This window comes from Peromyscus californicus, unplaced genomic scaffold (assembly GCF_007827085.1).
Source record: "Peromyscus californicus insignis strain IS unplaced genomic scaffold, ASM782708v3 Scaffold_12__1_contigs__length_115047231, whole genome shotgun sequence".
NCBI classification, from domain to species: Eukaryota; Metazoa; Chordata; class Mammalia; order Rodentia; family Cricetidae; genus Peromyscus; species Peromyscus californicus.
Genome location: NW_026294413.1, coordinates 92,602,580 through 92,629,631, shown reverse-complemented (window position 1 = coordinate 92,629,631; position 27,052 = coordinate 92,602,580). Strand labels below are relative to the sequence as shown.

The 27,052-nt window shown below is 52.8% G+C and overlaps 1 protein-coding gene across 3 annotated transcripts; it reads right to left on the bottom strand.

Annotated features, from left to right (window-relative positions):
• Positions 1 to 38: 38 nt before the first annotated feature.
• Positions 39 to 26,683, bottom strand: Ogdhl (oxoglutarate dehydrogenase L). Of its 3 annotated transcripts, none has more exons than XM_052733898.1 (24): positions 26,638 to 26,683; positions 24,546 to 24,617; positions 22,635 to 22,839; positions 21,345 to 21,515; positions 16,491 to 16,593; positions 16,000 to 16,115; positions 15,694 to 15,848; positions 14,750 to 14,896; positions 12,654 to 12,744; positions 10,479 to 10,658; positions 10,174 to 10,302; positions 8,652 to 8,831; positions 7,978 to 8,130; positions 7,280 to 7,382; positions 6,672 to 6,800; positions 5,606 to 5,756; positions 5,225 to 5,352; positions 3,890 to 4,068; positions 3,602 to 3,673; positions 3,395 to 3,532; positions 3,220 to 3,292; positions 1,811 to 1,974; positions 1,502 to 1,656; positions 39 to 806 (listed from the first exon to the last, which is right to left on the bottom strand). In XM_052733898.1, exons 3-24 carry the CDS (start codon positions 22,836 to 22,838, stop codon positions 683 to 685), a joined length of 3,045 nt encoding a protein of 1,014 aa, XP_052589858.1. In that variant the 5' UTR covers position 22,839; positions 24,546 to 24,617; positions 26,638 to 26,683; the 3' UTR covers positions 39 to 682. The 3 variants fall into 3 exon arrangements, with proteins under 3 accessions (XP_052589858.1, XP_052589857.1, XP_052589859.1); XM_052733897.1 differs by having other exon boundaries at positions 26,528 to 26,641; XM_052733899.1 differs by having other exon boundaries at positions 3,395 to 3,520; positions 26,528 to 26,641.
• Between the last annotated feature and the right edge of the window lie 369 nt (positions 26,684 to 27,052).

Below are 27,052 nucleotides of genomic sequence, written 5' to 3'. Positions count from 1 at the left end.
CCCCCCCCCCAGCTTCGCAGTATGACAGGAGAACAACGTGTCTTTCCCAGCATGTCTTTATTCCTCTGCTCTTTGGTTTCCTACTTTGGTTCACACATGTATGCTACATCTCCCCGTGTCTCCCGGTGAGGTTGAGCCTCACACCTGCTGTTATTGCTGAAATCTCTACTTCTTTTTTCAAGACAGGGTTTCTCTGTGTAGCTTTGCGCCTTTCCTGGAACTCACTCTGTAGCCCAGGCTGGCCTCGAACTCACAGAGATCCGCCTGCCTCTGCTTCTCGAGTGCTGGGATTAAAGGCGTGCGACACCACCCACCGCCCGGCATTGAAATCTCTACTTCTAAGAGCACAACAGAGAGCATCTCTTGGAATCTATGGATGGATGGCAACAGGATGGATGGCAACTAAGACAACCAGGATGGTACTGACTAGAGACAAGATCACTACAGAGAGAGAGAGATCCAGAGAGGTCAGCAGAGCGGGTGGGATAGAGTAACAGAGTACATCTACATCCCCTTCATCTAAGGAATGCTAACTCTTGGTCCTGACCAACTCTGAAATAACAGAGATCAAAGCCAGCAGCGCCAGGCTTTGGTCCCAACTGCTACATGAGCGGTTTGTCTGGGGCCCCCAGAGTTCCCAGATAACCTCCCTCAGCAAGACCTGAGCAGGTTTGGCCTCGTCCTAAAACGTCTTGCCCTCGAAGGCCTTCAGGTTGAAGGCAGTATCCAGAAACTTCCTCAGCGACACCAAGTGAGCGTTCTTGTTTCCCGTGGCTGGCGCAGCTGCTGGGTCCCGGCCAACATACCTGGAGGAGAAGGAGAGTCAGCTAAGGGAAGGAGCCGGGCTAGCTGCACACTCACTCATTCTAGAGCTGCAAGGTCAAAGAAATGAGGGAGACTGCCTGCCAGGGCAGTCCTCTCAGTGCGCTGTGAACCTACAACAAACTCGGCTATCCAGACACAGCGGGGAGGTGCCCGCTCCATGGCCACGGAGACAACCATCACGCCGCACCCCAGAGACTTTGGGAGCAAACACACTTTTGGCTTTTCCACATGGCCCCATCATAAAGACAAAGATGCCCACACTGAGCACGAGGGGCTGCCACCTGCTAGGCACCTCAGGAGGTTGGCTTGCACACACAGCCTATCCTGTTACTCTCTGGCAGAGGGGAGGAAGTACCAAGGCTGGGGGCTAAGGTTAAAGTGGGGAGATTTGGGTCATACAAGAGGGTCTGTAATTTGATCCTGGCTGCAGAATACTTAGGCTTACTCTCCTTGAAGGTCACACTGGCAATACCCGCAACCCCGACAGGGAAGCTAAGCTGCAGACAGGGAGCTCAGAGCCTGTAGGGACTCAAATGCCTGGCAAAGAAGGGCAGAGGCTGGTTCTGTGTGGCACCACCAACGAGGCAGGAAAAGCCAGTATGGGGCTCCCAGGCTCAAGAGCCAAAGGCAGGCTAGCGGAGGTGGGAGGTAGATCGTGAACCCTCCAGCCCAGTACCATATGGGCCGGGAGCGGCCAAGGAGAGTCATGAAGCGTGGACTGATGTAGTCGTAATAGCCCATGTTCTTATGCTCTTCCTGACACCACACCAGCTCGGCACCCGAGTACTTCTCTGCCTCCCGCATGATCAGGTCAAAAGGGAATGGCGAGATCTGGGGAGGTAGAGATAGAAAGGGCACAGTCAAGGAGGGACAGCATGCATGTGCCGGGTCTGCTCTGTGCCTCACCGCCCATGCACTGCCCAGAGCCGGAGGCTGGCCGGTGGAACTTGTCCGTCACGACCAGTGCTCAAGAGACCCAGCCAACCTGCTCCAGGCGCGTGATGGCCACGTGCTCCTCCAGGCCCTGGCTGCTGCGCTCCTTTACCAGGTCATAGTACACCTTTCCTGTGCAGAAGATGAGCCGCTGCACCTGCCCAGGAGACCGTGCCGCGGGGCCATCTTCTGGAATCATCCGCTGGAAGGTAGTTCCTAAGGGGTAGACCGGAAACCTCAGGGGTATCAGCACTGGAAGGGCAATGGGACGCTGAGCACCCCAAGCAACTCTGGGCTCTTCCTGGCTACTGAGCTGATTCACATCAGACTATTTACATCAGACAGCTTTTGATCCCAATGATGGAATATAGGGCGGATGATACCCTGTGTTGCCACAGGGAGAGTAGAGACGGCTCTGTGGACAAGAGCAGAGCCCTAGGAACACAAACATTCCAAGTGTGGGGTACAGGAACCGGGAGGGGCCCCGAAGGACAGAGAGGGTAACACAATGGACGCATGATGGCACCACCCTGCTCCGGATCTGTCCCCTCCAGTTGTGCCCACGTTACACATGGCACTCGGCCTCCATGTGCCAAGGCGAGAAGCTGGGGGGAGGCCACTGTACATTCCTCCTCCCTGAGCCCTGCTGCAGAGTCTCCATCTCCCAGCCTCGGCCATTTCTCCCTCCTGAAGTCAAGCATGCTGCCAAACTTCTCAGGAAGCTACTATGGTGTCCCGATGTCACCACCGCTCAAGTGAGGACCCTGGGACACAGAGGGCGACTGCTGCTGGGGAGAGGGGGCAGAGCTGCCCGTCCATCAGGGTCCGGTGACACTGTGGAGCTCTGACGGCCCACTACAGCTGCCTTTCCACAATGGCCACACACAGATGCAAACCAACAACCCCTCAACGATCCACGCTGCCGAGGCCCTGACTGGCTAAACCCTGTCCCGACACTACTACTCAGGACTCAGCCCAGACAGAGCTGCTCTGCTGGCCACAGGGCTTCGTTCTTGTGCCTCCCCAATACCCTACCAAGTCACACTTCAAGTCCTCATGTGCTTCACCTGGCCCCTGATTCTCAGGTCAACGAAGGGAGTGCTTTGGGAGAGCGCAACCAGGTTCCCAGCCACATTTATTTAGTTCACGAGTGAAAATATAGTGAGTTGATACTCAGTACTCAGCAAATCAGACACTGCCCTGCCAGTGTCACGCCTCCTGGTGGCCCTTACTGATGGTTAAGAGAGCCACACAGTACTCAGACACCTTACTCCAAGCGATCTGATCTAGCCAAGGTGCCAATCTCCCAATGCTGCGGCAAGTGAGGACCAGGACTGGAGCTGCTGAAGAGCCGGGGAGACAGGGGAGCTCCAGGGGCAGAAAGCACCCATCAGCCACCAGGCCTCACACAGATCACCATCCCAGTGAAGGCGACCCAACAGGTCCAGATAAGGCACATACCGGACACCATCTGGTCAAAGCTGGACTTGGCATCGGGGTGCCTCAGCAGGGACTTGGGTGTGAAGACAATGAGCTGGAAGGTAAAAAGCCAGCTGCTAGCAGCCCCTGCCCAGCTACGGCTCCCCACATTCAACCCTTGCACGGCCGCGGTGCTAATGGGCTAGGGGCAGCTCACTGGCTTGCGGAAGGGCAGCAGGATCTGTCGGCGCAGCACATGGAAGTAGCTAGCTGGTGTAGAGCAGTTCACCACAATCCAATTGCAGTCATAGAGCTGGCTCACCTCGAAGTCCTCAGTGAACACCTGCAGCGGATACTGGTGGCTAGGACTGGCACTCTACACCTAGGCTCTACTCCTCTCATGGGGACAGCAGGCAGCACTCACTGGGTAGGCATCCGAGTCATCATTGCTCATCTGCAGGAACCTCTCTGGCCTTGCTGAGGAGTGCTCTGGACCCTGAAAATACATATGTGACCCAGACTAAGACTGCAGAGACCCCAGGCTTGGGGTGCCTAAATGGCTCCAAGGGGCAGATTAACCCTGGCTGTGCCTGTTCCCACCTTGCCCACAAGTCTGCCTCACTGGTTCCAGGGACTCAGAAGGCTCTTCAAGGGACCAAGGAGTGACCCTGCCCCCTCCTAGGCTAGGCCCGCAAGGGCCTCCAGCCCTCACCATGCCCTCCATGCCGTGAGGTAGCAGGAGTACAATCCCATTGTGCCGCACCCACTTGGCCTGGCCAGTGCTGATGAACTGGTCGATGATGCATTGGGCTGTGTTGTGGAAGTCACCAAACTGAGCTTCCCAGAGGACCAGGGCGTTGGGGCTGGCCATGGCATAGCCCAGCTCAAAGCCTAGGCAAAGGACACCAAGACAGAGTTCAGTGCAACGTCACCACGCAGCAGTGGTTGCAGTTAAACTCAGCCTTTCCTCACTATATGCTCCTGGTCCTAACCTGGCCTTCCTGATAGGTCAGAGTGAGCCGGGAGCTCACTGGGCCACAGAGGCCTGGATGTGTCTTCCTGGATGTGGAAGCATGCTTTTGTTGTTTCTGTTTTGTATTTTTTTAAAGATTTATTTATTTATTATGTATACAGTATTCTGCTTGCTTGCATGTATGCCTGCATACTAGAAGAGGGCACCAGATCTCATTACAGATGGTTGTGAGCCACCATGTGGTTGCTGGGAATTGAACTCAGGACCTCAGGAAGAGCAGCCAAGTGCTCTTAACCTCTGAGCCATCTCTCCAGCCCCTGTTTTGTCTTTTTGAAACAGGGTTTCTCTGAATAACAGCCCTGGCTGTCCTGAACTCACTTTGTAGAGCAGGCTGGCCTTGAACTCATAGAGATCTGCCTGCCTCTGCCTCTGGAGTGCTGGAATGAAAAGCGTGGCCTACCACACCTGGCGGAAGCATGCTTTTCTTACACTATATGCTGCCATGATCAGCCTTATGTGGCCCAGGAGCCAAGTCTAAAAACAACTTGGGGACACTACACAGACCATCCACCAAAAAGACCCCTGAAAATATGGACAAAGCTCCTGAGAAAGGGCAGGCACAAGCCCAGAGGTGACTCCCCACATGTGGGGTGAGCCCCAGGAAGAGGAAGTGAAAGGGGAAGTATGCTGGCTTCAGGTAAGCTGAGAGGAACCATGTCCCTACGGAGCCATAGCCAAATCTCAACACAGGGCTCTGGGGTGCAGGATAGAGAAGGTGGACTTAAGGCCATGTGGGTCAGGGCCAGGCTTAGCACCAGGCAGTCAGTGGCTCCACACTGCTATGGACTCTACCGGGCTTCGTGTCTGGAACCTCTGTGTTTGGTATCCAGGGGAAGGGTTTAGGTGTCATAGAGAAAACAAAGCAAACATCCCCTTCCCCTGAGATGCCTGCTAGACCATGTGGGACATGATCTCACCTCCCAAACCTCTCTAGAAATGGTCATCCTAGTATCTGTCCCCCTTCCCAGTCTCTGAGGTCATCTGCCCTCCCAGACCCGGAGGCACCCCACCCACCGAGAACTCCATACTCCGAGAGAGAGCTATTGCACACGGTATAGGGGGCCTGGTCAGGCCACAGGTGATTCATAGGGACACACGTTCTCCGGTCAACTTCCTGGTCGTGAAGAACATGGTGCCGGTGGCTGGGGAGAGAAATTGGGATAGGGACAAGAACAGGTAGACAGTCATCTACTCCAGACCTGGGCAACAACAGGTAGACAAGTCCTATTATTGTCCCCCCAAAAACCTATAAGGTCCGATGGAATGGTTACACCAAGAAGGATTCCACAGCAACATGCTCCTTCCCTGCTCTGTATTGCTGAGTTATGAAATCCATGGACTCAATAAAGACACGACCAACCTGGGGGCCAGGGCCCCAGCCTGCCTCAGCCTCACCTGAAGGTGCCCCTCTCCACATCTTGGCCACTGAGCCGCACATGGATGCCCTCCTTCAGCAGTGAACCGAAGGCCATGTACTCTGCCAATGCCCAGTCCACCGTGCGCTTCTTGGTCATGTCTGCACGGCCACGCAGGATGCGAGAGAGGCCTGTGAGAAGGGGACCCGAGGAACTGTCCTGGAGGACTGAAGTACCAGTGCCCTGGGGTGGGTGCTCAATGAGAAAGCAAAGGCTGTAGGTGGGCTCCTGCCGACTCTCCTCCCAACCTGCAGCCAGACCAGGGCTGATCTGGGCTTCCTCACAAAGGAGAAAGCTGTAATGTACTGGGTCAGGGTTCTCTATGACAATCCCATGGAGGACTGTCCCTGCTCTCCAGAAGAAGGGACTAAGGTTAATGCCACACACCCATCGAGAGCCCTGCGATGTGGGCAGAGCTCAGACTAAGCCTCAGTACTATCAACGGGTGCCTCATGCACAATGGGAGAGAGTTGTGCTCCTAGAAGCTATCTGGAGGAGATACAGACATCCTACGACAGCCATGAGGCCCCAAGCTTCTCAAATAGAAACTACAGTGGCCATAGCTAAGGGGCTAGAGTTGGTGACCACCTACTAGCCAGGCTCACAAGCCAGGAACTCATGGGGCTACCCCCGGGCATGGTCCTAGGCAGGGGCACACCCATGTTCTCCTTGCCAGCATAATTCTTCCTATATTCCAGGTTCTCCCCTATACCCTCCACAGATGCCCCGCTTCCCTGTTCTCCTACATGGCCCACGGACACACTAGAAACTGCCTTTGGCAGATTCAAGGTACCAATCTAAGACCACGCCCTGACACCCAGTTGTAATGTGGTGTCCACAAATGTCTAACTCCCCATATCCAGGGAGAGAGGAGCAGTAACATGGGAAGGGGCCCACAGGAGGCTTTGGTCGCTGAACCAGGACACCAAGAGGCTAAGCAGGGACATGCCACAAGCTTTGTCCCCACTTAGTATCCCAACAAATCTCCCTGCAGGGTATAGTGTCAGCTGAGAGTGACCATGGTGGAGCTTGCACAGCAGTCTTACCTGTGTGGATCTTAAAGTCCTCCAGGGGCACAGAGCTGGCCACATTGCCGATGTGGGTCAGCATGTCCTCAGGGATGCCCGTGGTGGGGCACGTCATGCTCTTGGGCTCCCCATCCACATTGAAGAAGCCTGAGGGGACAGAATCCATGCACACACTGGCGGTGGGACTTGGACACTCCGGGTCAGTTTTCTCTCCCAGAAGAGAAAGGTTGCAAGTCCCCCTGAGAGGCATCAACACATACACTTGGGGCCTGCCACAGCTGAAGAGCCACAAGCGTAGCTCCCACACCTGCCCCAACACTCCCCTGGACCCTGGGGTCATAGCTGACCCAGCTTTTCCCCAGCAGAGGGGCCCTCTGAATGGATACACCCAGGACCTCCCACCCCCACCCCTGGTAAATCCTAGGTGGCCACACTTGATCTAATACTACCTCCTCCACATTGGCCAGCCTCCACCTGCAGGAACAGGTCACACCTGCATGTCAGGACTGAGCCTCAGCCTCCAGCTCTGTAGTGACTGCTCTTCCAGAGCTACCACAGTCCTGTTCCTCTGCCAGTGCTCAAAGAGGTGAGCCACTGGGACACTGAGCCACATGCGCCTCACTCACCAGGCCAGGGGGAGTCCAGCCAGTGCTTTATGTGCAGGATCTTTTTATCCTTGGACCTGCCATATGCTTCCTCACAGATGCGGTCATACTTGGCAATTTCTTCCTGGAATCGAGAGGAAGGTGTGGACAGACACTAACATCTTGGGCATCCAAGAGGGTCAGTCGGCCCAGACTCAAAAGCCCTGGTCTCCATCACCAAGTTCTAGAACTCTCTATCTCTTGGTTCGTAGGGATGCCATGTTCAGAGCCCTAGCAGAGTTTAGAGTGATCCTAGAGAGACACTCCAAAGCCTGATGAGCGTGGAGCATGCTCAGTCTGATCCGGGGGACAGCGCAGAGGCTCAGACCTTGTTTTCAGAGGTTCCGTCCATAAAGGCAGAAGGGCTAAGATGCCCATAGACAACTTCCAGCATGATCCCAGTGCAAGGGACCCTCTTAGAAGACCCTTACAGGACATCCCTATAGAAAGCCCCTTTCCTGCCTGAAACTTGGTCTCTCCCCATCACGGCACACACCCGGCTGCAACCATATCCTTAACTCCTTGTGTCCTGTACCAGGGACTTTTGGAAACAAAGGACATCAGCTACTTCTTTAAATCTTCAGTGTCTAGCACTGGGCTGATGTCATCTCTAGCCATCCCATGTCCCCAGTCTGTCCATCTGAGATTTGTCCCAATGCCCAGAAGTCCCACCTGCCTACCTCAAACTCCTGTAGAGTGACGGTGCCCTCGGCAATGAGCTTGTCTGCATACTTCTTCAGCACGGGCACCTGTTTGTGGATCTGCTTGTACATGAGTGGCTGTGTGAACATGGGCTCGTCCATCTCATTGTGGCCACGCCGGCGGTAACAGACCTGCAGGGGCAGTCGGGGGGTTCGGTCCCTACTACAGTAGGCTGTGTGCGCGGTTGCACACGCAGGCAGGGCAGAATCTGAATGATCCACTCTGGCCTGTCACTGAATGAATGCTCCACGCCAAAGCCTTTGCACAGATGGTTCTTGGTGACACAAACTCTCTGTCTAGAAGCACTTCTAGCTCTTAGTGAAGATGTGACTAAAGATCTAACCAGCTTGGCTCATCAAGATAGCCGGGCCTTCAACAGTTTACTGGCCCCAGCACCCTCAAATAGACAAAGCTTGTCCAGCAAAGCAGAAAGAGCCCCCATTCCTGCTCTAACCCCAGTACCTCCAAAGGCTACTAAGCCTGCTCTGGCACCAGCACCCTCAAACACACCTGACTCTTGTCAAGGCAGGGATGGGCTACTCACCCCATCCTTGGCTCCAGCACCCCCAAATCCATCCAGCATACCCAGCACAGCAGGGATAAGCCATCCACCCCACCCCTGCCTTGGCCTCAGTCAGTACCCCAGACCCACCAGGTCCACAACAACATCTTTGTTGAAGGTATTCCTCCACTGAGCTGCCACACTGCACACATAGATCACGGCCTCTGGGTCATCTGCGTTCACATGGAAGATGGGTGCGTTGACCACCCGGGCCACGTCAGTGGGGTACGGTGAGGAGCGAGCCATTCGGGGGTCTGTGGTAAAGCCAATCTGCAAGGGCAAGAGAAGCCAGATGTGCCCCCCCCCGCCCCCGCATACTTTTTGTTTGTTGTTTTTGGAGGCAGGGTTTCTCTGTGGAGCCCTGCTGGCTGTGCTGGAACTCACTCAGGTGAAGGAGCTGGGGGAGGAGGTCTATTGGGGTACCGAGGACATACAGGGGACACGAAGGGGTAATGGTGAATAAGTCCTTGACCAGATATGACCGCAGTTGCTACGGGGCGGCAGGAAAGCTGAGCCGCTTTTACTACCAATCCCTCTGCTTCACGGGTACACAGGCCCGGGGGATCTGATCCACCAGTGACTCTCGAGCTCTGGGCAAGATGTTTCAGTTCCCAACCTCAGTATCCTCATCTATAAGGCAAGTCTTATTAAAGTCCTGCCTCCCAGCAAAACTCAAGAAAGATTAAATGCTGCTGCAAATGAGGCCGAGAACGCAGCGTTTCTAGCAGGTATTAACCTCAGCTGCCTGGAAGGAAAGGAACATGACTGCCCACGAAGACCAACGTGCTGAGGGGAGCCCAAGGTCACCCACAGCGTCCTCGCCACCCCCTCTACACTGCTACAGATGGCTGTCTCCAGGGACCTGCGAGAATGTTCTTCAGGACCCCCCTCCCATACAAAATTCCGTAGTCTTTGCACAGAATCTGTATCTGTCACTATACCTTTAATCATATACCTAATACAATGTAAATAATATGGAAACAGTCACTATACTATAAACTTTGGAGAACAACAACAACAACAACAACAAAAGTCTGTGTATGTTTTGTACAGGTTTAATTTTTGTTTTTTCTTGAATACTCGTGTGCATGTGTGTGTGTGTGATGTTTGGGTTCAAACCCAAGACCTGCATATCTAGGCAAGCACTCTCCTTCTTGGCTTTTCTGAGATGGATCTCACTATATAGCTCAAACTGTCCATAAACTTTCTATGTAGCCCAGTGCTGAAATGACAAGCAGGTAGCACCACACCTGGTCTGAATATTTTGGATCCATAATCAGTTGAGCCTATGGATGTATATCCTCCAGGTACAGTGGTGTTCAATACATGTATGTTTGTTCATACATATATGTATTTGTGTGTGTTCAATACATGTATGTATTTGTTATGTATCTACCTATTTCTCAGACCAGGACACAGGGCTGGGGGTCGGGTTCCCTGCCTACGGTTGCATCCTGAACTAGGTAACATGTTCTCTACCTGAGGTCACGTGTGTTGAGAAGTTGCAGGGCAGTGGGATGAACACCAGGGCTGGCTCACTTTACCCACCAATCCAAGAAGCCTGGTCTTCTAGGAATGGGCATGCAACCTGGCATGAAGCCCACACCCTTACCTGGTTGTTGACCACAACATGCACTGTGCCATTGGTGGTATAGGAAGGCAAGTCACTCAGATGGAAGGTCTCATAGACGACACCCTGGCCAGCAAAGGCGGCATCCCCGTGGACCAAGATGGACATGACCTGCATGGCAGGGTATAAGTGAGCAGGTTCCTGTACCCCAGCCTATGAAGCCTACCCTACTTCCTCTTCTATCAAGACCCAGGATCCATGTCCTCAGTATCCAGTCTCTCAGAGCCCTGCTCTCAAAAGCTGACCTTCAGATGCCACCCTAACCCTATGGACCCAGACAAGCTCACCTTCCTACCCTGGGCATCCCCACGGTAGAACTGTTCTGCCTTAGTCTTTCCCTGTACCACAGGGTCCACAGCTTCCAGATGGGAAGGGTTGGCTACCAGCGACAGTGTGATGTTCCTGTTGGTAACACGGTTGATCCTCTCATGGTACATGCCCAGATGGTATTTGACATCACCAGAGCCCTGAGGGTAAAGGTGGGATAGGATGAACCTAACACCCCCATGGGGAATGAAGGGCAGCTCATGATAGTACTGAGCCAACCTGCCAGGCTTCTTGGAACGTACCAGAGCTCAATGGCTACCTTCCTCCTCACACCAATGAAATCAAATGCAGAGAAGCGTTGGAAGATATTTTAGGATCTAGGAGTAGAGAAAGCTTACCTTCTAAACAATACAGAAAGTCGCTGTGCAGTAAGACAGCTAAGCGAGGATAAATCTGTCATTAGCAAGGGGGAGAAAATCCAAGCACACCAAAGGGGGAACCAGCTGATGAGTCACATGCGGGGCAAGAGCTAACTGCCCTCAACGCACAAAGTGGCTTTGCAAACTAGTAAAGGGATGCTCCAAAGTCCCAAGAAAAAAGAACAGAAGCTATGGAGGGGGCTTTACAGAACCACCACCACAAGAGGTTCAAAATACTCGGTTCATATCAAAAAATATGTTCAAAATCAATCATTTTGCACCATCCAATTGGCAAAAAAGGAAAAATCAACAGAAGGGGGAAACAGCCATGGGAGGCACATGCTGTGGCTGGGCCCATGGGAGGCTCCATGGTGTCCGCTCTTTGCCCAGGTTACTGCACTTCTCAGACACCAACAGCTACAGTCACGTGCTCACTAAAAGGATGAGGATGCTCATGACAGCAGACAGAGCTCTGACACAGGACACTGCAGCTGCAAGGAGCCAACAGACCGAGCGCGTTACGTGCTGGCGTGGAACAGTGACAACTTCGTGTGTGAAACAGCCAGGTACCTATAGTTCCCCCAGCTGCTCTCCTGGCTCCTGGACAAAAAAAAATCCATACGTCTGCAGAGAACACACCTCACCACAAACGTAAGCAAGCACACACAGATGCACCACAAGAATGAAGTCTCCTGGACTTGTGTCTACTCTATGGAGGAACAAAGGCTTACAGGTTTGAAGGTGGCTGAGGGACATGAACAGGATGCAGGGAGACCCTGGGCTAGAAGCCAGTGATGTGGGCCCTAGGCCTACTCTGGCACCATGTGTCAGGTGTTCTTGGGCCAGTTACCTTAACCAACCAAACACCTGTGCTGGGAGCTAGGGCTCTGGAGACAAAGTTCCTCCCTCACTCTTGGAAGAAAACAGATGCACATGTCGACATGGATGGACACATGGGGGTTGCACACAGACAGACAGACAGACAGACACACACGGACAGATAGACAGACAGACAAACAGACACACACACACACACACACACACACACACACACACACACACACACACACACACAGGCTGAAAAAGGTCAGAAAAGAGACAAACAGAACAGAGAGGACAGATAAAATGTCCAGATCAGGAAATTCAGGCAGAGCCTTGAACGAGGCAGAGGAGAGAAAAAGAGGCAGCAGGGCTGAGGGCTTGGCACGGCCAGGAGCCTCAGTGGCGTGCAAGCCACAGGGTGGGAGCAAGAAGCATGTCCTTGGCTGGTTAATGGGGAGAGGAAGCCACCAGGCCACTCATGCCTCTCTGGAGCCAACAAGCCATAGCAGGCTGATAAAAGCACTGTGGGAACAAAGGTTTAGCAACAAAATCTCAAAAGAGAAACTTCTAGGAAGCCCCCTGCACTTCTCTGAGCCTGTTTTTCCAGCTGGAAATAGTAAGGTTGGCCTGGATTATCCCATGCAGCATCCAGTCCACAAAGCCTTAGGGACCTTCTGCAAACATCCCAGCCCCTGTGACTCTTCTTCATGTCCATCCATCTCCACATCTGTTGGTCTGGAAGCTCAAGTCCCAACTCTCCCAGCCCACCTCCCAAACACCAGGCCCTCCTGGGGCGCCCACCTCCCAAACACCAGGCCCTCCTGGGGTGCCCACCTCCCAAACACCAGGCCCTCCTGGGGCGCCCACCTCCCAAACACCAGGCCCTCCTGGGGCGCCCACCTCCCAAACACCAGGCCCTCCTGGAGTGCCCCAGGGCTAGGGTGTATCACCCACCTCATCTGCTGCTTCAAGCTTGGGATCAAACTGACAGAAGATCTGCTCCAGGTCCTTTCGGATCACGTTGGCCAGCACATTCAGCCTGCCCCTAGGACCAGAATGTCCTGGGCTGTCACTTGACACCTGGTCACCTTCCTACATTGGCCAAGTGCAGCCACTCCCCTTACCTGCTCTGGGACCTATCAGAACTCTTCCTGCTGGAGCCCCAGTAAGGCCCAACCCCCCCCCATTCTGCTTCAATATATACCAGGCACATGAATAGGTCCGGTCAGCCCACTTCCTTCAGGCAGATTCCCTGCACATCAGTGGTTTAGAAAGCCTTCTGGGGAGAGGCAGGACGCCACCAAGCCACCTAGCATGTCCCCACTCATTCCCCCCCAAAACTGACCCAACCCATTACGTTGGCACCTCCCCTCCACCATGCTTAGTCTGAGGCTGCAGGGCTGCTCACATGCCCACTCCTGCTCAGGCGGCAGCAGCTGTCAGCAGGATAAGGCAGAGGGGACTCAGATTAGGCGGAAAACTGAAGGGACAATGTGGCAGTCATGGACCAGACTCTTCAGCCCAGCCTGAAGTTTCTATTTGAGGTACTTACTGCAGGGTGGGCACCAGCCTGATAGGAAAACACAAGGGACTCGAAACTTACTCCAGAGCTCATTAGCTTCAGGCCAACAGTGACCTCAAGCCTGACTCCCAGCTCCACACAACTGCAGGAAGGGAGAGCCCCCTTCCAGTCAGCCCCCTTCCCCCATACACACAGGTCCTATGGGCTGCAGGAACCCAAGGAACATTCCTCAGCTGCTCTGGGCAAAGCCCTCCACAGTTTCAAGGTTACCACTCACACTGTGGAGACCTGAACTGGCCCAGAATGGCCCCACTATTCAGAGAGCCCTCCAGGCAAATGTGGGGGGGGGGGGGGCAAAACAGCTTGACCACACAGCTGCCATGACAGGCTTAGAGGCCCAGACATAGCTTCTGTGACAGGCTTACTGGCAGGTAATACCAGGAAAAGCCATAAGCTGATACCACTCAGGGAGGGCCTGCATCTAAGGAGAAATACCGGACATTCCAAACATTCTCTATACCCCTAGACAAATGTCAACCATTCAGGAATCAGGGTCTTGAACCATGGAAATCCCCTCACCCCAACCTCTGCTATGATTAAAAACCCCACCCTGCCTGGGCTTGGGGCTCTCTGCTCTCACCACTGCATGGGACAGAGAGACCAAACTCCAAGCTTGAAATAAAGGTTCTTTGCTTTTACATATGGGATTCAGTCTCCATGATGGTCTTTTGGGGGTCCCTGTGATCTGGGCACAGCCATCTCACAGATGTCTGAGCCATCTCTGTCTTCCAGGTGCCACCTTCTCCCATTGCACTAACGGCCTGAGACTTGAAGTCATGTGTCCCATGCCACCTTGCTACTGGGCCAGCTCTGCCTAACCTCCCACCAGACACCGAGCATTTCCAGGCCCCTCAAAGGACTACAACAGACAAACCTCCAACTCCTGGCGGGCCTGCCAGGACAGAAGCTCTCCATACCACGCATCTAGACTCCCTAAGGCAACGCAGGCCTGTGCCAGTCCAACCACAAGCAGCTCTCTAGATCACAACAGGGCTTCGTCCCACAGATCACAGGGAACGAAACTTCCAAGTCTTCATCAAGGGAAACATGGAGTCAACTTACAGCTAGGATGTGGACCATTAACCCATCTCTACAGACCTATGTCCAAGATAGGCCAGCTCAGGGCCATCTACTCTTACATCCCTGAGCACACGGCCTTGACATCCCCTTATCCAAAGGACTTTCCAATAGAATGTGTCCCAGTCTGAGGTCCTGAAACTGCTGGAGAAAAAGCAGCAACATGACCAGAAAATCTGGCTGGGCCCTGGCTGCATGTGGCTTTAGCCAAGAATCTGGCTCTTGCTATGACAAACAGGCCAGACCCGGGGCCCTGAGAACCCACCAAGCCCCCTGCTTCTTGCCTTAAGTCCCACCAATGGCCGTCACCCTGACTCCCACCCCCTCTCTCTCCTCAAGGCACAGGCCTGGACAGCAAGCGTGGATGGCGAGGGTAAGTCAGTGGTCCTACCTGTGTGGCATCCCCAGAATGACGTTCTCAATCCCCATCTCACTAGACTTGTCGATAATGGTCTTAAGAGCAGGAATCATGACCTCACAGCCTTCTAGGCCAAACCGTTTCTCTGAAGACCACTTCCTGGCCAGGAAGTCTTCAAACCTGTTTGGGGAAAAGGGATGAGAAGGGGAGGGGGGGGGATTCCTGAGGGCTTTTCACAAGCACTGGGGGCTGAATGCCCAGGACACAAGAAGGACAAAGTCACCTCCCTCTTGTATAGTCCAGGACCCACACTGGCCACCATGTCACACTCACCCAACAAGAAGCACATGGCAGAGCAACCTGGGACTCTTCCCAAATTCTCAGCTGGCATCCATTCCCAGATACCATTTTATAGCCAAACGTCCCCAAGAGGCCATCTTCCATGAGTCCTGCCCCACTACCCTCCTGCTACTGTGTAAGCCCCAAACACCTCTACCCTGTTAAAGTCTAAGTTGAGCCCATGGCCCAGTGCTCAAGTCAGCTAGCATCCGTCAGCTGAGCCAGGTGCACTTCCAGGCCCCTGCAGCGCTGGAAGGTCCCTTCTTCCAAGTCACCAGTGGGTAGCATTCTACTACCCTGCCAAAGGTGTCATCATACTCACCCATGCCAGGGACAATGCAGAGACAGCATTCTGCCATGTCATCCCCAGAGCCACACTCTTGTTATTTCTGCCCATGCTCCGTGTGACCTCTGCTGTAGTGTTTCTCTGGAGTCCCATCCCTGCCCACCAATGTGGCTCTGGTGGTCACACTAACTGAGCATATGGTCCTCATGCTCCGCCTAAGGGCTTCTGCAGGCCTCCAGCAGTGGGAGCAAATAGCCTGCCTTCCTTTGCTAGGCCCTGCTAGTTTCCCAGCTAGGGTACCAAGCATGGCCCTCCAGCCATGCAGGCAGGCTGTCCATCAGGTGATGCTGACCTCATGGAGCGCACCAGTCTGGCCAGCAGGGTCCGCTTCTCTTCACTGGAAAACTGCATCACCCCGGGAGTCTCAAATTTCTGTCGGATCCACTGACACTGCTCCACATCATTAATGAACATGAACTCCAGGCCGATGTGCTGACAGTAGGTGCTCTAAGAGGAACAGGTGGAAAGTCTATGAGGAACCATCAAGAGGGGGTGATAGACCCAGAGTTTGAGACTAAAAAGGAAGCACCCACACTCCCTCCCTCCCCACATGCTCAAGAGCTCCAGAACTAAGCCAGACATGCCTTCCCGGGCTCACCTCCAGGCGACGAATGATCTCTCGTAGAGAGAGAGTATTCTCCGAGCCCCCAATGAAAGTCGTGGTGGGCAGCTGGAACTCCTTATCCAGATCAGCTTCCTGCAGGTCATAGAAGGCTGGAAAGGAGCCCAAGGCAGAAGACGAGGAAACAATGAAGTTGGGTAGGGGATGGAGAGCATCCCAGCAGTACCCACTGCACCCACCCTTCAGGCCTATCTGGAAGCCCTGACCTTCATCCGTGGGAAGAAAAGGGAGGATGTGCACCCACCTGCTGCATAAGAGTGGGTTTGGACAAGTGGTGGACCCTACTGCAGGTGGGAACACGGCCCTCCTGGGGGCACTGTCCAGTAAGAACTGGAACAGGCAGGAAGAGCCACACAGAACCAGAGATACGCTGGACTCAGGCAAGGCTTCAGGGCCCAGAGACTCCTCACTGAGCCACGGGCACCAGCTAGTGACTGCCAGGGTGACAGGGAAGTGACAACTCTTACCCAATTTGTCAATGGTTGTGATCAAGTCTGAGGGCACAAAGGAGTCCAGGTCTGCATCCAGGATGCCCAGGGGGTCCAGCTGGGCCACATGGTGGCCTCGGATCTGGGAAAAGGGGAAATAGCGAGACTGGACAGATCTTTATCCACCCCACTTCCAGACTGAGAGTCTCAAGAGGTCACACGTCGTACTGTGCTGTCATCCATGGATCCCCTGATGACAGACGGCAGGAGCTCCAGTTCACAAGCACAACACAGGGTGAGCAAAAATAAGCAAGAGCCTATACACTAAGTTAGACACTACACAACATTACTAAGTGTGAATTTCCAGAAACTCCCAAAGGGCCTGGCATACGAGCAAGGAAAATAAACACAGGAGTGAGGAAACTTCCCATCTGCTATTGTGAACGCACTTCCATGATCTTCCATACATGCACTGGTGTGTGTACACACACAATAATAATAGTAAATAGTAAAGGAAAAAGTAAAAGATTGATTAGAGAGTTTTAAAAATACATACAGGCATTCAAAGAAATAACAAACTAGAAAGATTGCATGAAGCAAGAAAAATTATTGTACGTAGAGATGGGACAATATAGGAATCGTAAAAATTGTATTGAAGGAATAAGATTTCAAAGAACCAGGCTTTTAAGGGTATCTCGTTGGTGTACACCTTTAATCCCAGCACTCAGGAGGCAGAGGCAGGGGGATCTCTGTGAGTTCGAGGCCAGCCTGGGCTACAGAGTGAGTTCCAGGAAAGGTGCAAAGCTACACAGAGAAACCCTGTCTCGAAAAACCAAAAACAAACAAACAAACAAACAAAAAACCCTAAATTAAGATTTAAACACTAATAGTAAGATGTAACAAACAATTATATATATATATATATCCACAGAAGCACGGCTCTGCAGAGAAGAATGATTCCATCTGGCCAACGGAATATTCTCTGAAAATGAACAGAACTCCAGTGGAAAATTCATAAACTCTCCTATTGCCAATCAGCAGCAACAGTGGGAAATTGTTATTCTAAGACTGTTGTGTGTGGGCTATGAAAACATCACATAAGCCACCGCACTGGCATCTCTGAGAACATCTACTGTTGGCATCTTTGAAAGGAGATGGTGCCCTAAGATGGATGAGGTCAAACCGTCAGTCCTGCATTTGAAGTATATAGCTGCATCAGAATAAATCCATAATGCATGTTATCTTTCTAAAGAACACACACTTCCCAGTGCTCTTTAGAAATCACTGACAAGACTGATAGAGAACATTCTCAGAACTCCCTGGAAGCCTGGGTGGTTCTGGAAGGGGGAAATATACGACTATTCTGGTCATTTTTCTGTTGTTGTGATAAAACACTGACCAAAACCAATTTGGGGAGGAAAGAATTATTTGGCTTCCAGGTTACAGTCCATTATGGAGGGAAGCCACGCCAGGAATTCTAGGCAAGAACCAGGAGGCATGACCTGAAGCAGAGACCAAGGGGAGGATCCAAGGATAGGAGGATCACTGCTCACTGCTCACTGGCTTGCTCAGCTACCTTTCTTTCTTTTCTTTTTCTTCTTTTTTTTCTGAGACAGGGTTTCTCTATGTAACATTCCTGGCTGTCTTGCAACTCGCTTTGTAGACCAGGCTGGCCTTGAACTCACAGAGATTCATCTGCCTCTGCCTCCGAGTGCTGGAATTAAAGGCATGCGCCACCACTGCCCGGCTCAGCTACCTTTCTTATACAACCCAGGCCCACTGACTAGAAGAGGCACTGCCCACTGTAGGCTGGGCCCCCTACATCAATTAACAATTAAGAAAATGCTCCACAGACATGTCCACAGGCCAATCTGATTAAGGCGATTCCTCAGCTGAGGAATTCCGAGGTGTGTCAAGTTGCTAACTGAAGCTCACTATGACAAAGACTGACTTAGGGAACCTTATTAGATCAGACAGCAAAGGGGTGCTGACCACTGCCAGGGCTGGGAATAAAGACACACTGTAAAGAGAGACATGGGGGGGGGGGGCACAATTTATAACATTGAAATTCATCTAATATGTTTAAATGTGTTTATTCATGAGAAACTAAAAAGAAGTAAATTGGCTGGAGAGATGGTTAAAAGGTTAAGAGTACTGGCTGCTCCTCCAGAGGACCCGGTTTCAATTCCCAGCACCCACATGGCAGTTCACAACTGTCTGTAACTCCAGTTCCAGGGAATCTGGCATCCTCACACAGACATACATGCAGGTAAAACACTAATGCACATAAAATAAAAATAAAAAGAAGAAAATTGGGTATGGTGGTGCATACCTGTAATCTTAGCAATTGCTGAGGCAGGAAGATCATGAATTCAAAGCCAGCCTAGTCTGGAGAGAGAGACTATTAACGTGGGGACGGGGAGGAAACGGAGAAGGGGGAGGAGGAGGAGGGAGAGGAGGAGGGAGGATAAGGGGGAGTGGGAGGAGGGGGATGATGTCAACCTTCACTGATTACTTATGAAGGATGCACAGAACATCATATTTTTGAAAATCAGTCAAAAGGAAAAATAAAGTGCCTCCGTTGACCCTGCCTTTGCTATACCATGTGCATCTCAAAGTAAGTGGACAACGGGAGCTATCCCATGATGAGTACCTCAGGGACAAGGAAAGCTAGACAGATAATATTTACCACCCTTGGCTGCTCACTGCAGAAGTGTTCATCTCATCCCCACCAAGATGCTGATTGGGGGGAATCAAGTCCACACTGGGTGAAGCCTCTGGTGCACCACACTCACTGACATGGACCAAGGGACCAGTGAAATGACGGACTCAGGAAATGACGGACTCAGGAAATGACGGACTCAGGAAATGACGGACTCAGGAAACTTCTACAGGAAAACCACCTCAGTTCATTTCACAAAAATTGGAAGAAAAAAAAAAAACACAAAAAGCAGAGCTGGAGAGCACAGGAGACACCTCAGTCATTGCAACATGCAGCTTTATTGTGATCTTGCTTCAAACAGGCAATGCCCGAATCCAGAGGATCCTGCGTCCCGGTACTGGCTAATCAAAAAAAGAGCAAGCCAGATATGGTGGTACCTGGCTATAATCTCAGAACCTGACAGATGGAGGCCAGAAGATGAGAAGTTCAAGGTCATCCTTGGCTACATGGCTAGTTTGAAGGCAGACATCCAGGCTACATGACAAAATGGCCTGAAGAGATGGCTCAGTGGGTAAGAGCACTTAGTCTGCAAGCATGAGAACTGAATTCAAATCCCCGGCACCCACATAAACAGCTCAGCATGGCTTTGTGTGCCTGTAACCTCAGTTAGAGCTAACGGAGTCAGATGGATCCCCAGAGCTTGCTGGCTAACCAACTTAGCCAGAACAATGGACCACTACCAAAGTGACAGACTCAAGGCAAGATAGAGCAGAGATGAAGAGGAAGACACCAGACAGCCTGCTCTGGCCTCTCCAGGCACACACCCACCTGCACACTCACATGCATGTAACACACACACACACACACACACACACACACACACACACACACACACACACACACACACACACACACACAGGCTAGAACTAAGAACTACGCTGAGATAAGACCAGATAATGGCCCTCACGCAACATCCTGGATGTTACTCTCCATACAATATAGTTCCAGTTTGACTTTGCTTGTTCTTGTCAAGATCAACCATGAGGTCACTTTTTGCATCTTTCACCCAGTCAAGAAAACACAATGAACTGGAAGATCCCTTACTGGAAATACTTGGAACCAGCAGCATTTGGTATCTCACCCTCTTCTTGATTTAGGGATATTTACAGACATAATGAAATATGTTGGAGACAGGACCCAAGTCTAAACATGAAATTCATTTATGGTCTCAAAAAAACCTTACATGCAGAGCTGAAATGCGGTTTTGTACAATGTTCTTAGGATGCCTGTGTTTTGACTACAATCCATCACATAATATTAGGTGTGGAATTTTCCACTTCTTATATCACATTGATCCTCAAAAAACCTCAGATTTTGGAGTTCTTTGGATGGATGGATGGATGCTCTACTGGTACGACAGTTACTGGGTCCTCAGGCCAGTGAGAACCCCCTAACACCCAGAGGCACGGGGAACCCAGGTAACTCATTTTCACTTTAACTCCCACACAGAGGGTGCCTAGTGGCTTAGAGCACATTGTTTCCATTTGCTAATGCCCTGGTGTTCCCAGGCCCATGTAGCAGCTCGCTGCTCCCTCCCCCCAAGTCTCTCCAGGACCCAGGCTCCCTAGCATCACCCCCTGCATGCCCTGTTTCCCTTGTGAAATGCCTTCTGCCACCAGTTCCCACAGAGATCCTCAGTGATTGCACCTGTCATGGCATCAACACCAGAGCAGCCCTCCAATTAGTCCTGTTCTATCAAGAACATGGACCATCACCAAGACACACTGCCAAAGGCTGAGCCCAGCCTAGGGACCCAGTGTGAGAGAGTCCAAGCCTCCAGAATGAGCAGCTGGTGGGGGAGCCGTGTTTGGGAAATTATTAATTCATCCCATCTTCACTAATGAAGCTTCTGCTGTAAACAGTCCCTGTTTCCTGGAATGCCCAGACTAGAGAATGGTTACCAAGCGTCAGAGTGTTCCACAGTCACTTAACACTAAATGCAATTGATCACCTACTAAGTGTTCCTCTAGGCACTTAGGGCATCCTTAACAACACGAGGAAACAGACAACCAGCAAATATACTCAAAGGCTACCAGGGAGGTGCTTTGGGCTCTAAAGGGCATATGACAAAGACTGGTTCTCAATGGAAGTGACATTAGAGTTCAGACCCCTGCGTCTCTCCCGACTGCACCCTCCCTCATCCTCCTTGCCCATGCCTTGACCGCTCTCACCTGGTAGGCACGGATCAGGGACTGTACTGCCAGGTGGTCCTCTACCAGCTTGCTGGTCTTGGTGCAACTTGAGACCGATGGCCTGATCTCTGGGATGACAGCTGGGAGCTGTGACTGAGCAGGACCCATAGAGGCCTCCTTCCTTGCTTTCTGGAAGAAGCTGTCCCAGGACTGGGTAGGGAGAAAAAGACCCCAGCCAGGTCAGGAAGAGCTGGGATCCCCAAAGCATTCAGTGTTCTTGGGAACCATAGTGCTCAGGGCCCTTCCAGAGCCTCAATTCAGGGACCCGCCTCTACTAGCCCAGGCCTCTTACCCATTGCCCAGCTCTCCTCGGGATGCAGCTTTGGGTGTAGGTTCAGCTATGGCAGGGACTTCTGCCCTGAGGGCAATCTGTCCTTGCACACTGGGTTGCAGGTCTTAGGAGACGGCGGAATAGCCGGCATAGATCACAAGGTCTATGTATAGGTGGTTCTTTTGAGATAATAATCCCACTACTGGTAATTTATCCACCAATGTACTTATACAAGTGTGTCTAGATGTTCCCTCCAGGGTTTTTTATAAAAATGGTGATGTCCAACAACCTAAATGACTATCAATAAGCAACTGGCTAAATAAATGAAGGCAGAAGCTGGAAAGGTATGCAGTCTTCTGTGAGAAGGTACGTTTGCTAGGGTGGATATAGGACACTTACTACCAACACACAGTGACTACAAGGAGGACATGCTGAAGAGGACGTGTGGCCCTGCTGCTTCACAGGGAAGCAAGAGCAGACGTGCGCACACAGAGATACTTCTGGGTTCTAGGAGAGTAAGTAACAGTGCTGTCCCGGGGAGGGCTGCTGGCCGGGCTCCTGGGAGAAGCCTGTCTCACGTGTGCGAGGTCTCAGGTCCCATTCTCAGCACAGAAAAAGACTGCTTCCCTCTGCTCAGTCCCATGTAGTGCCAGTGGGAGAATTCCTACAGCTAGCTGTGTGCACACATATGATTACACTCTGCAGCACTGTTCATGGCAATCGAGACAAGAAGTGGACCAGAAGTCTGTTACTGGGGACAAGGAGGCATCCCTGTGATAGACTACTACTATGTAGGTAGAAATAAACAAGCAATGGGCTCTTCATGTACTGACAGGGAAAGAACTGAAAGACAGCCCAGTGAAAGCCAAAGAACAAAACAGGATTGTTCCCTGTCACTTTGGTGGGAAAGAGGGGAAATTGTTATGTCTGCAAAAAGTTTACCTAAAAAAAAAAAATCTCAGGCCGGGTGATGGTGGTGCACGACGGCAGATGCCAACCTTATGAACGCTCTGTGGGTTTTCCAACCAGGCGAAGTACATCTCCTCCACGTAACTGGAGCTGACTCCACTCCTGCTGCTTGGGATGGTGGTCGGCGGCCCAGAGGACATCCTGTTCCCACTGAACACTGGGATATCCCGTGTAGCCAGGAACCTTATGGCCTGCGGTCCCAACCTGAACGGCAGCAGCCTCAGCTGACTCATGCTGAATGAACATGGGCAATGAAGAAGAGGCAATAAATCATGGACACAGTCAAGAGGAAGCTCAGATAGGTGTGGATTCACTCCTAGCATCTATGGTCTCACTAGATGGTGGCCCTGGACTAAGCCAAGGTGAGGCAGAAGTGACAGACTCTCTTCCAGCTTCATTTCCTAGAGTCCTTCTCCAAAGGACTCTGAACCGCAGTGCTCCTGGGCCCTTCCCTCTAGCCTAGGCTCCCTCTCTGTTGGCCCCAGGATACAGCTACTCCCATAGATAGCCCTGCTTCTGAGATCCCTAGCTCGGGCCCTGGAGCCTACTCAGAAGACCACAGGACATGTGTGGGCAGTAACCCAAAAAAAGGGATGGGCACATAGCCTACCACCTTGGAGGCGAGGCAGGGGTCCTCCAGGCACTGGGTTGGCTGTGAATGGTCAGAAAAGGCAGAGAAAGGCCCTGGGTTGCAAAGGCTCAGAGATGAGAGGGGACAAGACACACTATCACACTGATCATTGACTTCCTATGAGTGCAATACTGGGTCAGGAAATCCTTCCTCCCAGGCAAAGCCAAAAGGTCAGGAGTCCAGGCCTCGAAAGTAGCCCCACTTCACAGAAGTGATAACTAAGGCTCCATGTGGTAGAGGCAGAACCAAAGGCATCCATCCAAGTGACGGATCCCTGTGGCAGCTGCCTTCTCTGGCTCCTGAATGCTGCCTGGAACTCACACTCTGAACAAACACTACCCAAGGCAGCTGTCAGCCCAGGGTACTTACATGCTAGAGGGCACCCAGGTCACAGGAACACAACACTGGGTTCCCTTCGCTTGTCAAATCACCTGCCCTTTTGCAAGCAAGAGGCCTGAATGATGGGCAGGCAGGCTTTCAATGGCGAGACTTCCTCAGCCACCTCTCCCCAGGAGGACAGGAGTTTTAAAGGTCCCCCTCCACTCCTAGAGAACTGCCAGGCTCCCCACTCAGACCCACCAAGGCCCCTGCTGGCTGGCCCAGGGCCTGGCTACCCCATGTAAAGTGGGACCTCTGTTCTCCCGCTTCACCCCACGGCTATGAGCAGCAGCCCCTCTCCTGCCCCGCGCTGCCCAGCCCAGCCACAGCCTGGATACTGAGCACATCCTTCCTGCTGAATACTGACTAATGCTTTTCTGCCTAATGAAACCAAGCCTTAGGGAGAATACAACCCTAGAACCACTCATCAGAGTCCAGAAGCCCAAGGCCCCTCATACAGCTCAGTAACCCAGAACACATATATTCTAGGGCAGTGGTTCTCAACCTTCCTAATGCTGCCACCTTCTAATACAGTTCCTCATGTTGTGGTGACCCCCCCCCCCAGCATGAAATTATTTTTGTTGCTATTTCATACCTGTAATTCTCTTAGTTATGAATCACAATGTAAATATCTGATATGCAACCCCTGTGAAAGGGTTGTTCAACTCCCAAAGGGGTCACGACCCACATGTCGAGAACTGCTGTTTGAGGATCTAACTGGCTCCTGGGTCCTGCTTAGAATTGACCCTGAATCAATGTTCCTACGTGTGTTCAGCCAACTGTTCACCAATTGCACCCCGCTACCCTACCCCTGCCACCAGCTAAAAACCAAGTCAGGACACCACTGGCTGGAGTTTCTGCAAGGGATCAAGTCCACCGAAGGACAGGTATGGTTCTCCTGGGCTGCCTCTCCTCACCCTTGTAAACTCACTTGAGCTGGATGGACAGGTGAGTTCCTCAGTCGAGGAAGAAGGGTGGTCTCCCGAGGTGACCTGCAGCAAGCCTGAATAGAGGACAATTAGTACCTAGAAAATACATTCCACAGCAGGGAGGGAGGGGGCTCAGCAGAACTCTGAACCTCAGGTGCCCCAGGATCCCCTCCCACACATTTCAACCCCTGAGCTCTTAAGAGTAGCCAGGCCCCACAGTGAGCCACCTGAGGCTGGACCCCCTGGGGCAGCAGCTTTCCAAAGGTAAAGCATGGGCCCTAGGGTCAGACAGCTGGGGTCACAATGTGGAGACCTCACAAGAACCCAAACAACCATGGGGGGTCAGCATCCGCATTCTGCACAGCAAGGCAAATAGACCATAATGAAAGTAAGAAGGCCTTGTAGTCAGACAAGCCTGGGGTCACAGTGCTCACTCTTCCTCAGAGGGGCACAGAGACTCTAAGCTGGAGAGTGACCAGCTAACGTCTGTTCCAGGGCCTGTGTCCTCCTCACAGCAGCATCAAGATCTCTTAGGGGCAATGCCCCAGTTGCTCCTTCTGCCAGCTCTTCCCCCACAGGGGGATGGGACAACTCAGGCCAGACAGGGACAATGCCTGGCTGGATCCAGCCTGGCCCAGTGCAGGAACACTGTGTTTTACAAACACGGAACTGTGTGTGCAGCCAGACACTGTTATGGCCTTCACCCAACCCGGCAGGGGATGCCAGCCGTTCCTACCCCCATGCCAGCTGGGCTGGAGGACCCCAAAGCTCTGCTGGGCTCAAAACCTACAGCCAGAGCCCTGGTTAGCCCTGCTAGGTCCTGCCCATATAGGGTAAGTTGGCAGCAAGGACCCTAAAAAAGTGACCTGTGCAAGCTTCTAATGGGCAGATCTTGGGGGCATCCTCTCTGGAACAGTGTCGCCAAGTAGTCCCAACCCAACCCCAGAACCAGTGCAAGCAAGCTGCCTCTAAGTCTCCTGCAGTGGTGATCAGGTGAGGGTGCTCCACAATGGCTCTCTTGGGGAAATCAGCAGAGGTCAGAATAGGGAAGCCCCCTCCCAAGACCTCAAACAGCGTGAAGCAACAGAGCTGGCGTTCCCTTTACCTCCTCTTGCACGGGAAACTGGACTCACTGCCTGACTGGAGAACGCAGGACTCCAAGGAGCGAGGCAGGAGGGTGGGTTGGGGTGGGATTAGAGCTCACTTCCTTGGCAGGGAGGAAGGGTGGGCCAAACCAAAACCCAGAACTGGGAAAAGTCCAGACAACTGAGACCTGTTTAAAAGTTACTGTTGGATGTATGGAGAGGAGCTACACACACTGGCTTGGGCTTGGACCCTGGGCGGTTTTAGAGCTTTGCAGGGAGGGCATGACCCTGGGGTCAGGTAAGGCCTCTTAGGGCCTCAGGACTGCTCATCCTGAGGGTGGGAGAAGCACCTCCCACAATGGCTGAGATTTCAGACGACTTGAGCCAGGAAATCTGGCCAGCCTCAGTTTCCTCAGAGACCGCAGTTAAAACCATGTATAGGGCCTGTCCCCTCACTGTCCTGGGACTTCGAAGCTGCCTGCGTGTCTTGCGCAACCCCGGAACCTCCTCAGCCTCAGCGCAGCTCTGGGCAGCCCCCTCTCCCTGGAAGGGGATCAGGCAGGCTCCTCCCCAGGCCATGGAATGTGGAGAATGGGAGGGGGTCCGCAGCCTTCCGGCTGGCTGGTGACCCAACACTGAGGCCGGAAGCCCCGCTGGGGGCGCGTCACTCCTTCCCACGAAATCTGCACTCGCCTGCTGAAACGCGCCAAGGGCCCAGGGGTCCTAGGGAACTCGGCACAAAGTCAAGGGCGAAGCCAAGGTCACGTTTCCCCCACCCCACCCCCGCCCCAAGGGCCCGGCTCAGAGCAGCGGGCGGCGGGCAGCGCTGCCCCAGGACCCGGGAGCGAGGAGCGGAGGGGCCGGCTCCGCAGGAACGGGGGTCGCGCCGCCGCGCTCACCGGCTGGCCGGGGTTCCGGGCCGCGCGGTCCAGGGGGCTGCGGGTCCAGGGGGGCTGTGGGTCCCGGGACCGTGCAGAGGGGAGCGCGCGCCGAGCGCGGGACCAATTACCTGGGTCACGTGACGCGGCCGCCCGCGAGCGCGCACCCCCGGGACTCCTGCGCGTCGTGACGTCCTGCTAGACGCCCCGCCCTGTCTGTTGCCTGCGCTGTCCGCGGTGCTGACTTCCTAGATCCAAAACCACATGTGGCCCCCAAAGAGCCAGGCTCCTCCACATGACAAGCAGGAGCCCTGGCTGAGGGACTGGGGATACTGCTGGGGCCATGAACCCCAGTGTCCTCGACTTGAAACTAAGGAGAATGTACCAGAATAAAACAGACGTAGGGGTGGGGGTGTGGGGGGAGATTAATTCCACTCTATGGCCTGTAAAATGGGAATGCTATTGAAAGCTCTGCTGTCTTCAGGCTGTTTGGAAGAAAGGTTGAGGTATTCGTGAAAATGCTTATCACACTACCCATTCACGTTC